Source organism: Oncorhynchus keta, chromosome 28 (assembly GCF_023373465.1).
Source record: "Oncorhynchus keta strain PuntledgeMale-10-30-2019 chromosome 28, Oket_V2, whole genome shotgun sequence".
NCBI lineage: Eukaryota > Metazoa > Chordata > Actinopteri > Salmoniformes > Salmonidae > Oncorhynchus > Oncorhynchus keta.
In genome coordinates, this window is record NC_068448.1 from 25,574,416 (window position 1) to 25,589,847 (window position 15,432).

General features: G+C 42.7%; 1 protein-coding gene across 3 annotated transcripts; it reads right to left on the minus strand.

Moving 5' to 3' along the window:
• Nucleotides 1-486: 486 nt before the first annotated feature.
• Nucleotides 487-14,995, minus strand: LOC118360917 (E3 ubiquitin-protein ligase Itchy-like). Of its 3 annotated transcripts, none has more exons than XM_035740486.2 (24): nucleotides 14,832-14,995; nucleotides 9,441-9,517; nucleotides 8,988-9,129; nucleotides 8,346-8,470; nucleotides 7,201-7,338; nucleotides 7,008-7,053; nucleotides 6,740-6,930; nucleotides 6,340-6,553; nucleotides 5,931-6,026; nucleotides 5,551-5,734; nucleotides 4,997-5,066; nucleotides 4,833-4,917; nucleotides 4,490-4,618; nucleotides 3,785-3,857; nucleotides 3,525-3,596; nucleotides 3,360-3,448; nucleotides 2,977-3,136; nucleotides 2,727-2,860; nucleotides 2,431-2,571; nucleotides 2,205-2,325; nucleotides 2,008-2,112; nucleotides 1,789-1,885; nucleotides 1,578-1,650; nucleotides 487-1,487 (listed from the first exon to the last, which is right to left on the minus strand). In XM_035740486.2, exons 2-24 carry the CDS (start codon nucleotides 9,508-9,510, stop codon nucleotides 1,388-1,390), a joined length of 2,655 nt encoding a protein of 884 aa, XP_035596379.1. In that variant the 5' UTR covers nucleotides 9,511-9,517; nucleotides 14,832-14,995; the 3' UTR covers nucleotides 487-1,387. The 3 variants fall into 3 exon arrangements, with proteins under 3 accessions (XP_035596379.1, XP_035596378.1, XP_035596380.2); XM_035740485.2 differs by lacking the exon at nucleotides 14,832-14,995 and adding an exon at nucleotides 14,068-14,090; XM_035740487.2 differs by lacking the exon at nucleotides 14,832-14,995 and adding an exon at nucleotides 13,747-13,874.
• Nucleotides 14,996-15,432: the final 437 nt, after the last annotated feature.

A 15,432-nucleotide genomic window follows, 5' to 3' on the forward strand; every position in this document is an offset into this window, starting at 1 on the left:
CTCATGTACAGTAAATCTATCGTGCAGATTCCCAACTTCCTTTGGAGGTACCAATTCTATTTTTGTATGTAACATTCTATGAATGAATCTTGAGGCATGCACTCTAATACACTGCATTTAGCTAAAATAAAACTTCAAAATGGATAGCCATGATTTGAAGCCTTTCACTCGTTTAACTAGATTGTTTAGATTTCTTCACTGACGTCACTACCACAGTAACACCACAAAAGGAAAAACACTAAACCCATAGAATTAATTTTATATTCTTTTTTTATACATTTTTTTTAAAACAAATTCATAATGTACATATAAATCAAAACATGGGAAAAACATCTTTCAAATGGTGTTTCACAACACACCCCTTATTACTAAACTATTTTTATTTTACAAATTAAAATTAATTTGTTATTAACACAATTTACAACATGGTTTCATATACAGGGAGAGCAGTTTAAGTTGCATTAAGGATACATCTGGAGACAAAAATAGGAGCCAACTTTTTATTTGCAATGCACCATAAATCATTATTTACACATTAACTACCCTAGGATTTCCATTCAAAATCAACCCAGAAAAACAAACTAAATGTATTCTCACCGACGTTCCCATGCCTTTGCCACAGCCAGAAAAACATCTCCCATTAATATAAAATGGATAAATCAGTTTGTTAAAAATCTCTTTTAAAAGCTACCTGTTTAGTCTTCACAGGCACAACCTCAGCACACAACTTGGTTAAATCGCAAATCAGCCAAGACATCAAGGCAATATTCTGGACACAAACATTTCACACTTCCTATTCCCCAGAATACTTAAAGAGATTACATTTTATCATGTCACAATGCCCTATAAAACTAGGGTCATAGTAGATCCACATCCACGTACCTTTATAAATATAGGGGCCAATATTATTGTCCCGTGCAATATTTTATTGATTCACAGATAAATGCTAAGGAACCTTGAACAGAAGAACTGTTCTATTTTAAAAGCATGTGCAGTGCACCTTCTGGATCTGGCCATTGTCTTATCAGACGTAACAATTTTATTTAAACATTTTCCTCAAAGTCAGTGTTGGGATAGTCAGAAATAGTGTTGGGACCGATGCTGCTGATAACCCTGTCCCATATATGATATGATGTTATTGAGGGTGAGTTTCCAGCGTTAATACATGATGGGGGGAGGGGCACACATTCTATGAGACAAGAGCAGTTTACTCTTGTGGCTCAATAACCACCTCTAATATGCTTCCAATATTTTAGAGCAAGGTCTCTCCCTTCAACAGCACGCACGCACAAACACGCTTACACAGATGCCAGTCTTCGAGAGGCTCCCTGGCTTAAACACTGACAAACGAAGACCACACTCCTGTGTCTATCGATCAGTTGCTAGATCACTCCTGCCCAAAGCCCTCAGTCTCTTCAATTGCAAACATCAATTTCTCCTTCAGTTGCTCATAGCTTTTGTAAGGAGGCAGATCCAATCGATTGAAGCTAGAAAAGGGGGAAAGAGAGGCAGGTTCGTTATCTGTCGAATGAAGCCTTTACTCTGTTTTAACCTAGACTCTTCCATACAGTACTCACCAGGTGTGACTTCTGGGCAGCCAGTTCTCCTTTCCCACCTTCTCAATGCAGAACTTCTGCGGGCCATTGCTCCCTACAAAACCAAATATGTAAGTCCCTAAACCATCTACTTACAGGTAAAAAGGGCATATTGTTATGTTTCATTATCTTTTACCTCTGCAGATTGTATTTTTCATCCACCCATGAGGGGAAGAAACGGCCTCAAACTTACCCAATAGGTCAGAAAAGCCTCCAACAGGAAGGCGACAGGTGCCTGTGACGAACTGGAGGAGTCTCATCCGCTTCTCGTTGTCCATCTCTTTGATGAGCTGGAAGGAAAGTACAGGAGGGTACAGTATGTCCAGGCATGTCCTTTAGTGCGTGATCTGAATGGAATGATACTGAGGAGATGTGGCATCTGACTGTAGCACAGGTGAGGAGTAACACTGACCTGCCAGAACCAGAGGACCTGCTTGCTGCTGCGTGCGTAGTGTCTGTAGATGGTGTTCCTCTGCCAGTCTGTCAGGTCGATCTCCTGCATCCCACACAGCATCACCTGCAGGAATTGGTTCAATGGAACAACTGATCAATACCAGAGTGAATATTGGGAAGCTGGTGTAAATAAGTAAGCCAAACTAAGACTCATACCTCCAGTTCTTTGGCATCAAAGTACTGCAGGTACTGCTGTGGGAGGACCTCGTTGAAACCCTCAAAGAAGGCCTGGGTCTGCTCCTCCACACCTCTGGACAACCTCCACTCTGCTACAAGCCTGGGGGAGAAACACAGACCATCAAGGTACCACACACCAGGACAGTAGTGAAAAGGGGTCAGAGTGTACCAAGAGGGGAGAAGGCGGCCATACGCTGAGACAGACCTAATATACTCCCCCTTGTTCTCCTCAGTGACCAGGACCTCGCCACCGTCCGGCTTGAGCTCATGAGTGGTGATTTCACCCAGAATCTCTTTGTCCACAGAGAAGTACATCTCCAGGCCACACTCCTCAATGTCATTCTCCCTAAAGTATACAAAAAGATGACAAAGACATGTGTCAGCGACTTAACACAGGAAACAACAACTTTCATTAAGAAAAATGGGACCAAAATATTGAACAAACATTAACATCCGTTACAACCAAAGTTAATATCAGTACAGCTTCCGCAGAAGACTCACTTAATCCAGATAAGAGAATTGTAGAATTCTGTGTCAATGGACTCAAGATCTTTCAGTGCCCATGGCTTGTTCAGCATGCGCTTGTAGAACGGCAGCGAGAAGCCTGTGTCAATGAACTTCCCATGGAAAAGAGCCTGGGTAAAGAGATCAGGAGGTTAACATCTAAAAATATAGAACTGCATCAGATCTTTGCACTTGCAAACATATCACATTGCAGTAGAAGTTGAACTTAATGACTCAAAATAGTTACCATAGCGATGAAGCGTCCAATGAATTTAAAGTATTTAAGGTGGTCAGGGTTGATGTATGAGGCAGGGTTGATCTGCAGGCAGTAGTTGTCCTTCCCAGCATATTCAAATAGGCAGTACATGGGGTTCAGCACCTCGTGAGACAGCAGGAAAAACCACTCCCTACAGAAGAAGAAATTGATAACTCATCACAATACTTCTCTGCAAGCATCCAACTAACACCATACTTTATAACGTGGTCAAATAACTGGTAGACAACCACTTATCTAGGATATTTTACAAGGCAATTCAAAAAAGCTGAAACCTTTACCAAAGGCAACTTCATCACTACGACGACATATTATTTATTGGAGTGCAATGACTGTACAAGAGCACAGAGCTTTACCTTGCCACCCCACCATAATCGAGGCCTTCTTCCCCAGGGAATATGATCCATAGTCTCCTGCGGAGGTCCTGTGCATTGAAGCTCATTATCTACAACGGAAAGAGTCAAATTAATATGGACAATATGTCAGTGTCAGCATGATCATTTGGGAGGATGTTTACTCACTTGTTGGAACGAGTCCTCAAACAGGGTTTTGCGGGTGACAGTGATCTTGATGTGCTGAGGCATTGACAATTGCTGGACAAGAAGAAGAGGAAATCATTAGTGATTTTGAAGCATGTGACTTTTTTCAGAATGGGCCAACAGAAATAACAGGTCATCATTTTCATTTAATTGGGTCACTGTATTGGAATTCATGTGGTTCTGTTGATCATAAAAACAGTGACAATGTTTAACCACTCAAACTCAGAAGGCATGACACCTACCTGGCACCAGAATCTGAAGTACTGGACTTTGGCTTTAAAGTCTCGAACGTAAGTAATCTGGGGCCCATTTTCACTGTTTTATAGTAAGCGGGAAGGAACAAAGGCACACATTGTCACACATGGCCAAAACACAAATCAGACCATGGTATTGTATAGTTTATGAGAACTACACAATACTGTCAAATCATAGACCCCAGACAGACCATGGTATGTGTTCACTACTCTCTTCAGAAATAACAAATGGCTAGACAATGACAATTGTTTCAGCCAAAATATGCTACATGTGAGCAGACAAACAGCTAGAGGGGAAATATCAATAACCTCAGTCCTGTGAAAAGGCACCAAACAGGTCATTCCTGTTAGTTGGGGAATAGAGCTAAGCAAACTCAGTGCTGCACAGAGAACAGTCATGTTGACAGTACACCATCATCCTTCAGGTGTGGCTCATTACAATACTAAAAGATAGACAGTACATTATCGGTTCAGCCCATTTTAGTCATCCTTATTTGACATTTTTAGAACATAAAGGGCTGTTACTAGTAGCAACACTTCCATCACCAGTCTGTTTTAGGTCAAAACTAGTCTCAAACAGAACCGTGTTTGCTACATACAGCCTAGTTTTATTCTAAAATATGGCCTCAAATGATTTAGTCAGAGTGTGAGCCCAATGCTTTTATATCAAGTGAATGGAATCTTGTGACGTACAGTGAGGATGTTCCAGTGCGAGGGTCGATGTATGTAGTGGCTCTCCTGTTGTGGTCCACAAAGTATGGGATGCCGTCGACAGTGAACCTCATCTCCCAGCCCTCTGGAAGAGGCTTTTCATTCAGCAGCCTGAGAGAGAGAGAGTGTCTGTCATCACTTGGACCAAGAGTCAAACACAGATCTGCACAATGTCTGAATTAACACTTCAGATCCAGCACATGGGCATGTGGAGAGCACTAGAACCAGGGGCTGAGCTAATCTTGCCAGGATAGCCCCCACGGAGGTTAAAAGTAACTGTTAGAATACATATTTGCACTAACAGTAGCACAGATGAACTTCTCACCCCTGAGTGCGAGGGTCCTCCCACTGTGTAGTCCGTGTGGTGTGTTGGACAAAGTACACTCTCTCGTTGCTGTCAGTTCTTTTCTCTGAGGACGTAAAGCAATTCATGAAAAATTCTAGAAAACATTTAATGAATCTGTGCGATGTGAGGTAGTGAGGTCTTACCCCATCCATGTGGCAGCGGGCCCAGGGGATCAAACTGCTTATTCTCAGTGGCTGGAACCTGGTCCTGGACCTTCAGTGTACCAGAGAAAATAAGGAATAATATTTGAACAAAGTTTTAAAAAATTCAACTGATCAAGATTGGTTAAATATCACCAACTGAAAGAGGGGAAACTGTTTACAGCACAATATGTAAAGAATTAAGAGAAGCAGACAATTTGATAAGGCTGACACACACTAATAGATTGTCTAGACACAACAGCAAGGCCCAATTAATTACATTTCATAGTTAGAGCAGCTATAGGAAGATAATATCATGTCTGGCTTGCCAGCTAGCTCATTTGGCTAAATAAAGCCAGGGGTAGCATCCCCTTTAGTTCCTAATAAACATCCTGTAAATTACCCAATCCATTTGATGGCATTATCATTTCACACAGTGCAAATAGCAGCTTTCCCCATTTATTTAAAACCTTCATCTCTTGAGTGTTTCACAACTGTTCAGTACTGTTATTGAAGGAACTGAGCACTTGATTTGAACAGTCAGAGTTCCCACTTACCCCATTCACCCCAAATATGAAGCGCTGGTTGAACTGCTGCATGGCACCCTGTAGCTGGTTGCGTTGGTGCTGCCACTGTTCATAGTTCCGTACCGTCTCCATGGTGGGCCGTTGCCAGGTGGTAGTTCTGGTGATGTGGTCTACAAAGTAGACCCTGCCCATGGGGTCCACTCGCCGCTCCCACCTACACACAGGGCAAAGAGGAACAGGAGAGACAGTATAAGAGCTTTGGCATTTAGTATCTTCTAGTAACAAAGACACCATTGTCTGTGTTAGTATGGAGGTAGGAAAAATGCATTTGAATACTGTATGTAGAATGTATATTGTAGTTGGAGTATCAGTTGAGTATGAAGATACAGGATATGTAAGGGGGGAGTTACCCAGAAGGTAGAGGCTCAGGCCGCTCCCACGTCGTCCTCTTTTCCACATGATCTACAAAATACAGCCTTCCGTTCTGATCCACCCTCTGCTCCCATCTTCACAGCAACACAAAGAAAATGTTTACACTTTTTAAAAAAACAGTCCACCAGCTAAAAAAGCTAGAATCCAAATCACATCAGGTAGTGTAGAGTTACAGTATAAAAATGATGAGACTAAGTAACCCTGGAGCAATAATAACAGGTAATTGCAGTTGGTAAGCAGTCGCAGCAGACATATTTCAAACAGCTCTCTTGCTCACATCTTCAGTTTAACAGAACATGTCAGATGAACTCCTGAGTTGTATTGACACCACTAACTGACTAACAGTGTTACTGCCAGACCGATCAACATGGATGGCTTGACCCTTACCCAGGAAGCAGTGGGCCTGCAGCGACAGTGGGGACTCTGGGGGGGCCTGGAGCAACACTGGCTGCTTGTCTGGCTGCTATTGCCTGGCTCTGGTCGTGTGTAGGGGGTGGGGCATTGGGGTCTGCGGCTGGTACTGCAGGTGCAGGCATACGGACTGGGGTTTCTGAGCTGGGGCCATCGCTTCCTTCAGTTGGTATGGAACTATTAGAGGATGCTGCCGAAAACCAGTGAATGAGAAAAAAGATTGGGCGAGTTTGAGAAAACGACACTAAATGGTTGTTTTCTGCCACATTATCTGACAAATGCATACAAAACTAAGCATAACGCAAAACACCATGCCATAAAATCCCCAGGAGCATTAGTGTTGGTTTAAGATGGGCTAAGAGTTTGACCCACTCACCCGGAGAGGAGGTTGGTCTGCGCGGGGTGGGTGGTGGGGGTCGCGAGGGCCTGGGGGGCCGTAGAGGATTCCCCTTGGAGCCCCCTGCTGACAGAGCAGGAGACCCTGTGCCGTTCACTGCGACCACACGCCCAGTTGGGGAAGCTCTGTGCTCCAAACCATCCACAGAAGGAGAGCCGTCTCTACTCCTCCTGCCACAAGGTCAACTATTAACTCTGTTCATAAGCAAGACCATCATTACCACAGTAACCAGGAATAATAGGCTTACCTCACATCATGATCCCCGTTGTGTTGCGATTCCCCATTTGGCATACCTGAGATCAGAAACACAAACAGAGTTGTGAACTGAACATACTGACGGGAAGCTGGAGCTTATTTTCTGGGCAGGTTGGGAAAACCATAACTCTCCCATAAATCAATACAGATAACAGTGCGGATAACATTGCACAGAGCAGACGCACTTCGGCTGTTGGCCTCGATAGCAGAGGCAAACATCTCTGGGTCGACTTGCATGCCGTCCAGACAGACAGACAGGTCCCCCACCACATCGGTCTGGTCTTTGTCTGCACTCAGCTGCAGGGTCTGCACCACCTCAGAGACTGAAGGGAAAAACACCATGGAACAAAATCATTGGTTATCAGAGATGGGGGAAAGAACCTAGTTACAAATCGGGATATTATTTTTCACAAAAAATCGTATTGTCAATAAGCTGAATATTATGTTTGCGCTAGTTGGCTGTATCTGCACCAAAACTATAGTATTTTTCCTTCATAGCTTGTTCTCCATCTTCTTTTTAAATAGGGAGCCAATTTGTTTTCAGCACTTTAATTTCCATGACTGATCAAAACTTATTTTCTCATGTCTCTCGCTTGTCTCTCTGCAGCAGACATATGGTGAGCAATATGTTTGGAATATCGAGTTGCAATAAAAATCACATTATCCAATCGCAATACATATCATATCAGCAACTAAGTATCATGATAATGTCGTATCGTGAGGTCCCTGGCAATTCCCAGCACTATTGGTTATGTAATAAAAAGCCTCCTTTCAGTTCCTTGTCTGTCAAAAGCCTTTATCAGCACTTTGAGTCATCCTGCCACTTTGCACCAGGATGATAACCTTGAGTTTGAGACACAAGAGGGACATTAACGAACTGCTTGGATAGTATACCGCATAGGCTATGACCAATGATTATCTCGGTTGTCACCTTATGAAATATATCTTCAACAAACTAGTGGAAACAAAGTCATGGAGAGATCATTCCCGTAAAAGGAATACAAGGAGAGGCAAATAAATATACAGCCATAAGAAACAGAGTAATTACCCTACTCTAAAACTAAGCTGTCATTGTTTACTGCTTTGTCAAAATAGGAGACTGGTGTGACATGTTCAATCTGGTTTGTCTTAAACTGTATTTAGAAAATTGGCAGGGGACTGAATTAACTCTTTATGAAGGGGAAGTAATCTCATCTGTGACATCACACCGTCAAAGCAGAGGGAGGTGCTTGTGGCTGTGTTATGTAAGAGAGAGAGCACAGACACAGTACAGGCCCTTATCATACAGCCAAGCAAGGTATGCATAACATGATACAAGGAAGGCACTCACTATTCATGTCGTTGGATTTGAGTGTGTCGCTGACCTCCAGAGTTGCCATGCCTAACAATACGTCCGACTTCAAGGTCTGGTGACTCCATACCCGGAAGATGAGCTTGCTGAAAGGAGTGACAATTCTATTGCCGAGATAAAAGAAAAACATACAACGAAGATCACGTTGGTTAATTCACTGGGAATATAGCATACATTTTAGGTGAGAGTTATCAGACACGAAATAGTCAAAGACAATTATTATCAAATATCTGAAGACAAAACAAACAGCGTTAGCATGGAGACAAATAGAAGCAAGTGTCCATGCCCACTATTAGAGCTGCCTATTTAAACCCTGAATATTTGCATGAAAAGACAGTTATGGAAGCGCATCAGCTTACTCAACCATAGTATAACTGCTCTGAATTCTCCACACCAAGACATACTGAAATTGGAGAGGGACTTTAAATTAAGAAGGGACTGCAGAGTAAGACTCCAGAGCTATATAAAGAAGGGATTGATTGTGTGGATGTGTTGGCACTTGGCACTACTAAATCATGAGTGGATCCTCAGTCAACACTATACACTTGCGAGAGCATTTGTACTCGTTAAATTAATAGGCGGCTGTTCCTTGTTCTCAACAATAACACGATGACAACTTACACAGTGAGCAGCTGCTTCCATTTGGGACTGTGGGTGTTGTTGCATTTTTCGGTCTTTTTGGACTGGCCGTCAACTGCAACTTCAACATATGGACTGGGGCCAAACCAGTTCTTCTTGTTCTCTTTCAGTTTTGCTGATAGCACTGAGGAGATGAAGAATGTTGTGAATTAGGGCAGAGCTGGAAGGAAAACTGTCTGTTGGAAGTTTGACAGCAGCTCAGTTAGTAGTCACGGTGCTTGCAATGCCTGGGTTGTGGGTTCGATTTCGCCACCCATACATAAAAATGTATGCACACATGACTAAATGACATATTTTACCATATTATAGGGCACTTCAGGTCAATTCTGTTTTATGAACATCGCCCACACCCTGAGAGAGCGTTTCCTATGGTTGGTATAGACTAAGCCCTTCAACACCCAAAATAAATGACAAGGATCAGGATTAAGAACCTACCCATAATTTGCAGTTGTGCCTTCATGGGGTAGACATTCCCAGGGCCTGGTTTAGCAATGCTGGAGGCCATGACATACCTGCAACAAAACACCACACTCAGTCAACCATTCAATGGACCAACGTACATTCCATGCAATGCAAGTTACAGCCTTTCTATCCTCTGTCTCACTGCATTGTGAGAGACGCTTTATGATTACAGTGAGCTTATCTAAATGTGATGTTATCTGATTGTAATGAAACAAAATATCATGGTCAGCATTCTGTTAGTTACACTATTACCACCCAGCAACTAACTCAGACCTCTTTTGAATGGTAATGAAATCATATTGCTATTAGTTAAAAGGTGTAATACGGTTATGCTTGTACCTACCATTCTCTGACGAGGCTAGACTTCTCTATAAGTACATGGAAGTCTGCACTGTTCTTGAAGTGAATGTGTTTTTGTAAAAATCTCAGTGGAAATTGTTGAAGCTAGTCTTTATGCATAGTATGGTTTGTTTAACTTGGCAATCATTGGTTTGTTTGAAATGTATTTTAAAGTGAAAAAGTCCCAGTGTCAGTCTGTTACTGTGGAATTGCCCATTTACAAATAACTGTTCTCTGGAAAATGCATCGCGTGTGATACCATCCCACAAGTCAGTTTCTAGGGAAAATCAAACTGGTGAAAGTAGCATCAGGAATCACAGCCAAGTCCTCATTCCTGGTTTGCGGTTACCTCATTGTGCATAATGTACACTAAAGTGCATTCAGACCCCTTGGCTTTTTTCATATTGCTACGTTACGGCCTTATTCTTAAAGTGAAAAAAATATTTGATTGCCTCTTCAATCTACACACAATACCCCATAATGACAAAGCAAAAACAGTTGTTTTTTAAAAATTGTTGAAGATTAACTAAAAATAAAAAACAGTAATACCTTATTTACATTTGCTATGAGACTCAAAATTGAGCTCAGGCGCATCATGTTTCCGTTAAACATCCTTGGAGTCCACCTGTGGTAAATTAAATTGATTGGACATGATTTGGAAAGGCACACCCGTCTCTATAAAATGGTCCCACAGTTGACAGGATTGTGTTGAGGCACAGGTTTGGGGAAGGGTACCAAAACATTTCTGCAGCATTGATGGTGACCAAGAACACAGTGGCCTCAATCATTCTGAAACGGAAGAGATTTGGAACCACCAAGACTCGTCCTAGACCTGGCTGCTCCGGCCAAACTGAGCAATCGGGGGAGAAGGGCCTTGGTCAGGGTGGTGACCAAGAACTGTCCCTCTGACAGAGCACTATAGTTCCTCTGTGGAGATGGGAGAACCTTCCATCTCTGCAGCACTCCACCAATCAGACCTTTAGGGTAGAGTGGCCGGACGGAAGCCACTCCACGGTAAAAGGCACATGACAGCCATCTTGAAGTTTTCAAAACAAACCAGGAGAAAACAAGTTTCTCTGGTCTGATGAAACCAAGATTGAACTACTTGGCCTGAATGCCAAGCGTCTGGAGGAAACCTGGCTCCATCCCTACGATGAAGCATGGAGGCAGCATCATGCTGTGGGGATGTTTTCAGTGGCAAGGATTGGGAAACTAGTCACGATTGAGGAAAAGATTAACACTCCAGAGCGCTCAGGACAGTAGACCGGGGCAAAGGTTCCCCTTCCAACAGGACATAGACCCTAAGCACACAGCCAAGACAAGGCAGGAGTGGCTCTGGGACAAGTCTCAATGTCCTTGAGTGCCTGAGCCAGAGCCGAGACTTGAACACGATCCAACATCTTTGGAGAGACCTGAAAATAGCTGTGTGGTGACGCCTCTCATCCAACCTGACAGAGCTTGAGAGGATCTGCAGAGAAGCATTGGAGAAACTCCCCAAATACAGGTGTGCTAATCTTGTAGCGTCATATCCAAAAGACTCGGGGTGTAATTGCTGCCAAAGGTGCTTTAACAAAGTACTGAGTAAAAGGGTCTGAATACTTATGTAAATGTTTTATTTCAAAATTTTGAAAAAGTCAAGGGGTCTGAATACTTTCCAAATGCACAGTACATGACCAAAAGTATGTGGACACCTGCTCGAACATATCATTCCAAAATGATGGGCGATTAGACCTGGCTCACAGTCTGCGTACAAATTCATCCCAACGGTGTTTGATGGGGTTGAGGTCAAAGCTCTGTGCAGGCTATTCCAAGTTCTTCCACACCGATCTCAACAAACCGTTTCTGTATGGAACTTGTGTTGTGTACAGGGGCATTGTCATGCTGAAACAGGAAAGGGACTTCCCCAAACTGTTGCCACAAAGTTGGAAGCACAGAATCGTCTAGAATGTCATTGTATGCTTTAGCGTTACGATTTCCCTTAATTGGAACTAAGGGGCCTAGGCCGAACCATGAAAAACAGCCCCAATACCATTATTCCTCCTCCCAAACTTTAGTTTGCACTATGCATTGGGGCAGGTAGGGTTCTCCTGACATCCGCCAAACCCAGATTTGTCCTTCGGACTGCCAGATGGTGAAGCGTGATTCATCACTCCAGAGAACACATTTCCACTGCTCCAGAGTCCAATGGCGGCAAGCTTTACACCACTCCAGCCGACACTTGGCATTGGGCATGGTGATCTTAGGCTTGTGTGCGGCTGCTCGGCCATGGAAGCCCAATTCATAAAGCTCCTGACAAAACAGTTATTATGCTAATGTAGCTTCCAGGGACAGTTTGGAACTTGGTAGTGAGTGTTGTAAACGAGGACAGATGATTTTTACACGCATCAGCACTCGCAGTTCCCATTCTGTGAGCTTCTGTGGCCTAACACTTTGCGGCTGAGCCGATGTTGCTCTTTGACTTTTTCACATCACAATAACAGCACTTACAGTTGACCAGGGCAGAAATTTGACAAAACCGATGAAAGGTGACAGTGCCACGTTGAAAGCCACTGAGCTCTTCAGTAAGGCCATTCTACTGTTGATGTTTGTCTATGGAGATTGCATGGCTGCGTGCTCAATTTTATACACCTGTCAGCAACAGGTGCAGCTGAAATAGCAGAATCCACTCATTTGAAGCAGTGTCTACATACACTATATTACACAAAAGTATGTTCCTTGCCTTTCTCCCCTATGCAAATGAGAGGAAAAAGCTCTTGACCAACTAACTTTGGTTGTACCCGGAGTCAATAATTTATTACTGCTGATCCTGGGCATACAGTGAGCGACTGCTTTGTGTGCCAGGTAACTCACTCGTCAGAAACTCATCAGCTACGACCAGGATCAGACTCACCTTAAGGCAATGATTACATCCCTTAGCTAAATATCAGATAATGCACAAATGAATAAAAAAAGTGGAAACACAGCCTAGGCTATTAGAGTTGATTACAGGTGGTTGTGAATTTTGGAATGCCTACACCACAGGATAGGCCTATTTGTAATGTTTCAATCTAGTCCTGCTTCAGGAGTAGGCTAGCGGATGGCAGTAGTCAAGTCAATAAACCGTGAATCCTAATCAAGTATCAAGTCCCTAGGTTTCAAGTACGAGTCAGTCCTTTATACTCGAGTCACAAGGCCCTTGTCAGTGTTAAAAGCTGCAGTTCAACCATTTTTGTATCTACATTATGTTACATTGTTACACAATGCAAGGCTAACTAGATAATACAGCTATGTATCATTTGCTGTTGTAGCTGGTATGTTGAATTATTCAAAAGAGAGATTTTCTAACAACAAAAGACTTCTAAACTCCCATGGCTAGTTGCAGGGGGAAAGTTGGAAATTAGAAAATGCTCCTTAATTAAATTAAAATCCTTTTCTCCATGAAATAATCCAACAAGGTATACACCGCCATCTAGTCTTGTTGGATTACTTCATGCAGCAAAAACATATTTAATTTAATAACTGAGCATAAATAAATTCCAACTTTCCCCCTAAAGCTAGCCTTGGGAGTTTAGATACCGGTGACGTCCAAATCGAGAATGAATTAAGTATTGCCAAGGTTAGATGAAAATATCCTGATTAAAGGCTAAATAGCAGCATAAGCAACTGTACACAACCTCAGGAAAGCTCTGCCGCTGAGGTTCTTGTTGACAAGGCTAGTAGGCTACTATCTTTCCACATAAACTACTGTTTGGGTTAGGTTATGTCTTTGGGTTTAGCTATTGACTACCAAGTTAATAGTTAACATAAGAACTGACAAAATCAACTATACTGTACACAAATATAATTGTTGGTCCCATGTTTCATGGGCTGAAATAAAATACATGCTTTAGAGAATTTGGCAGTACGTCCAACTAGCCTCACAACCGCAGACCACTTGTAACCACGCCAGCCCAGGACCTACCGATATGGCTTCTTCACTTGCGGGATCGACTGAGACCTGCCACACGCCAGCTGATGAAACTGAGAAATATTTCTGTCTGTAGTAAAAGCCCTTTTGTGGGGAAAAAAACTCATTCTGATTGGCTGGGCTTAGATCCCCAGTGGGTGGGCCTATGCCCACCCAGGCCTCACCCCTGCCCAGTCATGTGAAATCCATAGATGAGGTCCTAATGGATGTATTTCAATTGAATGACTTCCTTATATGAACTGTAACTCAGTAAAATCTTTTAAATTGTTGAATTTATATTGTTGTTCAGTATAATATACACAAAGGCATGTTTACCTTGTTTTTAAAGTATTGGTTAGAGTGCAACATTCCAGGAAGAGCTTTGTTTCTTGAAGAATACAACTTATAAAATGCCAAACAACTTCCTTACCAATCATTACCCACAATGCATTGAGAAAGGTTAGCTACATTTACCCAGCCCCACCCCTCAGTTCAAACAAATTGGAAGGGTGGGGTTGTTGAAATGACAGTATGCTTTATGAACACATGTGACTGGATGACAGCAAGAGAACCCTAACGTCATTTTACGCAATAACAATATGTCTGGAGAACATAAACATAGCTAACTTTGATAGCATTTCGTTTGCCATCGCTAGGATTAGATGTTAACCATCAGTCGCATGACATTAGCAAAAGGCAAAGTGTAGGTATCTCCGGCATGTTTGACAATGAAGGCTAACGCGTTTAGCCTAGTTAGCTGAGTGGCTAAATTAGATGTAGTCTAACTCAAAACGAGTGAAATTACAACCTTGAAACTCCGCTCTGCTAGCGAAATGTTATTTACGTTCTGCTCCGGGATACAGAGCTTGGATGCAATATTTGTGTTGTTTACGTGTTACATATCAGCTGGCAACTTATGAATAGTTATACCATCTATGAATGGGTTACTCACAACTGCTCGTGACAACACAAGAGCACGAAATACAAAAAAAATTAATTAAATAAAAAGCTGGCAGGTTAGCCTGTGTCGTGGCTGGCTGACCCAGTGTTTAGGCTAAATGTTGTGGTTGAGGACTTTCCACCACGGATGTTATGCTTACCCGAATCCAAGGGCAAAAGAAGTTCAAGACGTGACAGGCAACTTTCCTTAATATCCCGGTCTGTTTTGGTTCTTTTGCGGCTTCACTTCAAGAAATACACTTCCACCATATTCGTAATCGTCTCACGTGACCGAAACAAGGTGGTGCGCACGCATACTATTTCCGTGGTGTTTATCTGCGGTTGGCATCCAACTTTATGGTATATTACCGCCACCTACTGTACTGGAATGTGGGCCAGAGACAGGGAGGAAGTAAATCCGTAGTTCCGGTTCTCTTAAAAATGTTGAGACACTCTTAATATGTTTTACTCCACATCCTTTCTCCTAAAGGTCTGTTTAGCTAGCACATTTACTTCCTCATTTCCTTTCACCCCCACATGGGCTGGGACCCAAGCAAAAACTTATGGACACCCATCTGTCTCACCCGTGCATGAATTTGGAGTACAGCATATATGAGCTGTGTTTGCATACTCATCAGCACAGTACATGAATCAGAGCATATATCCATTATGTTTGTCTTGACTTCCACCACTCACTGCAAGGCCAACAGTACAGCCATCAGTTTTGCAATGCATACAGCCAGGTGGTCTGTAATACGTTTC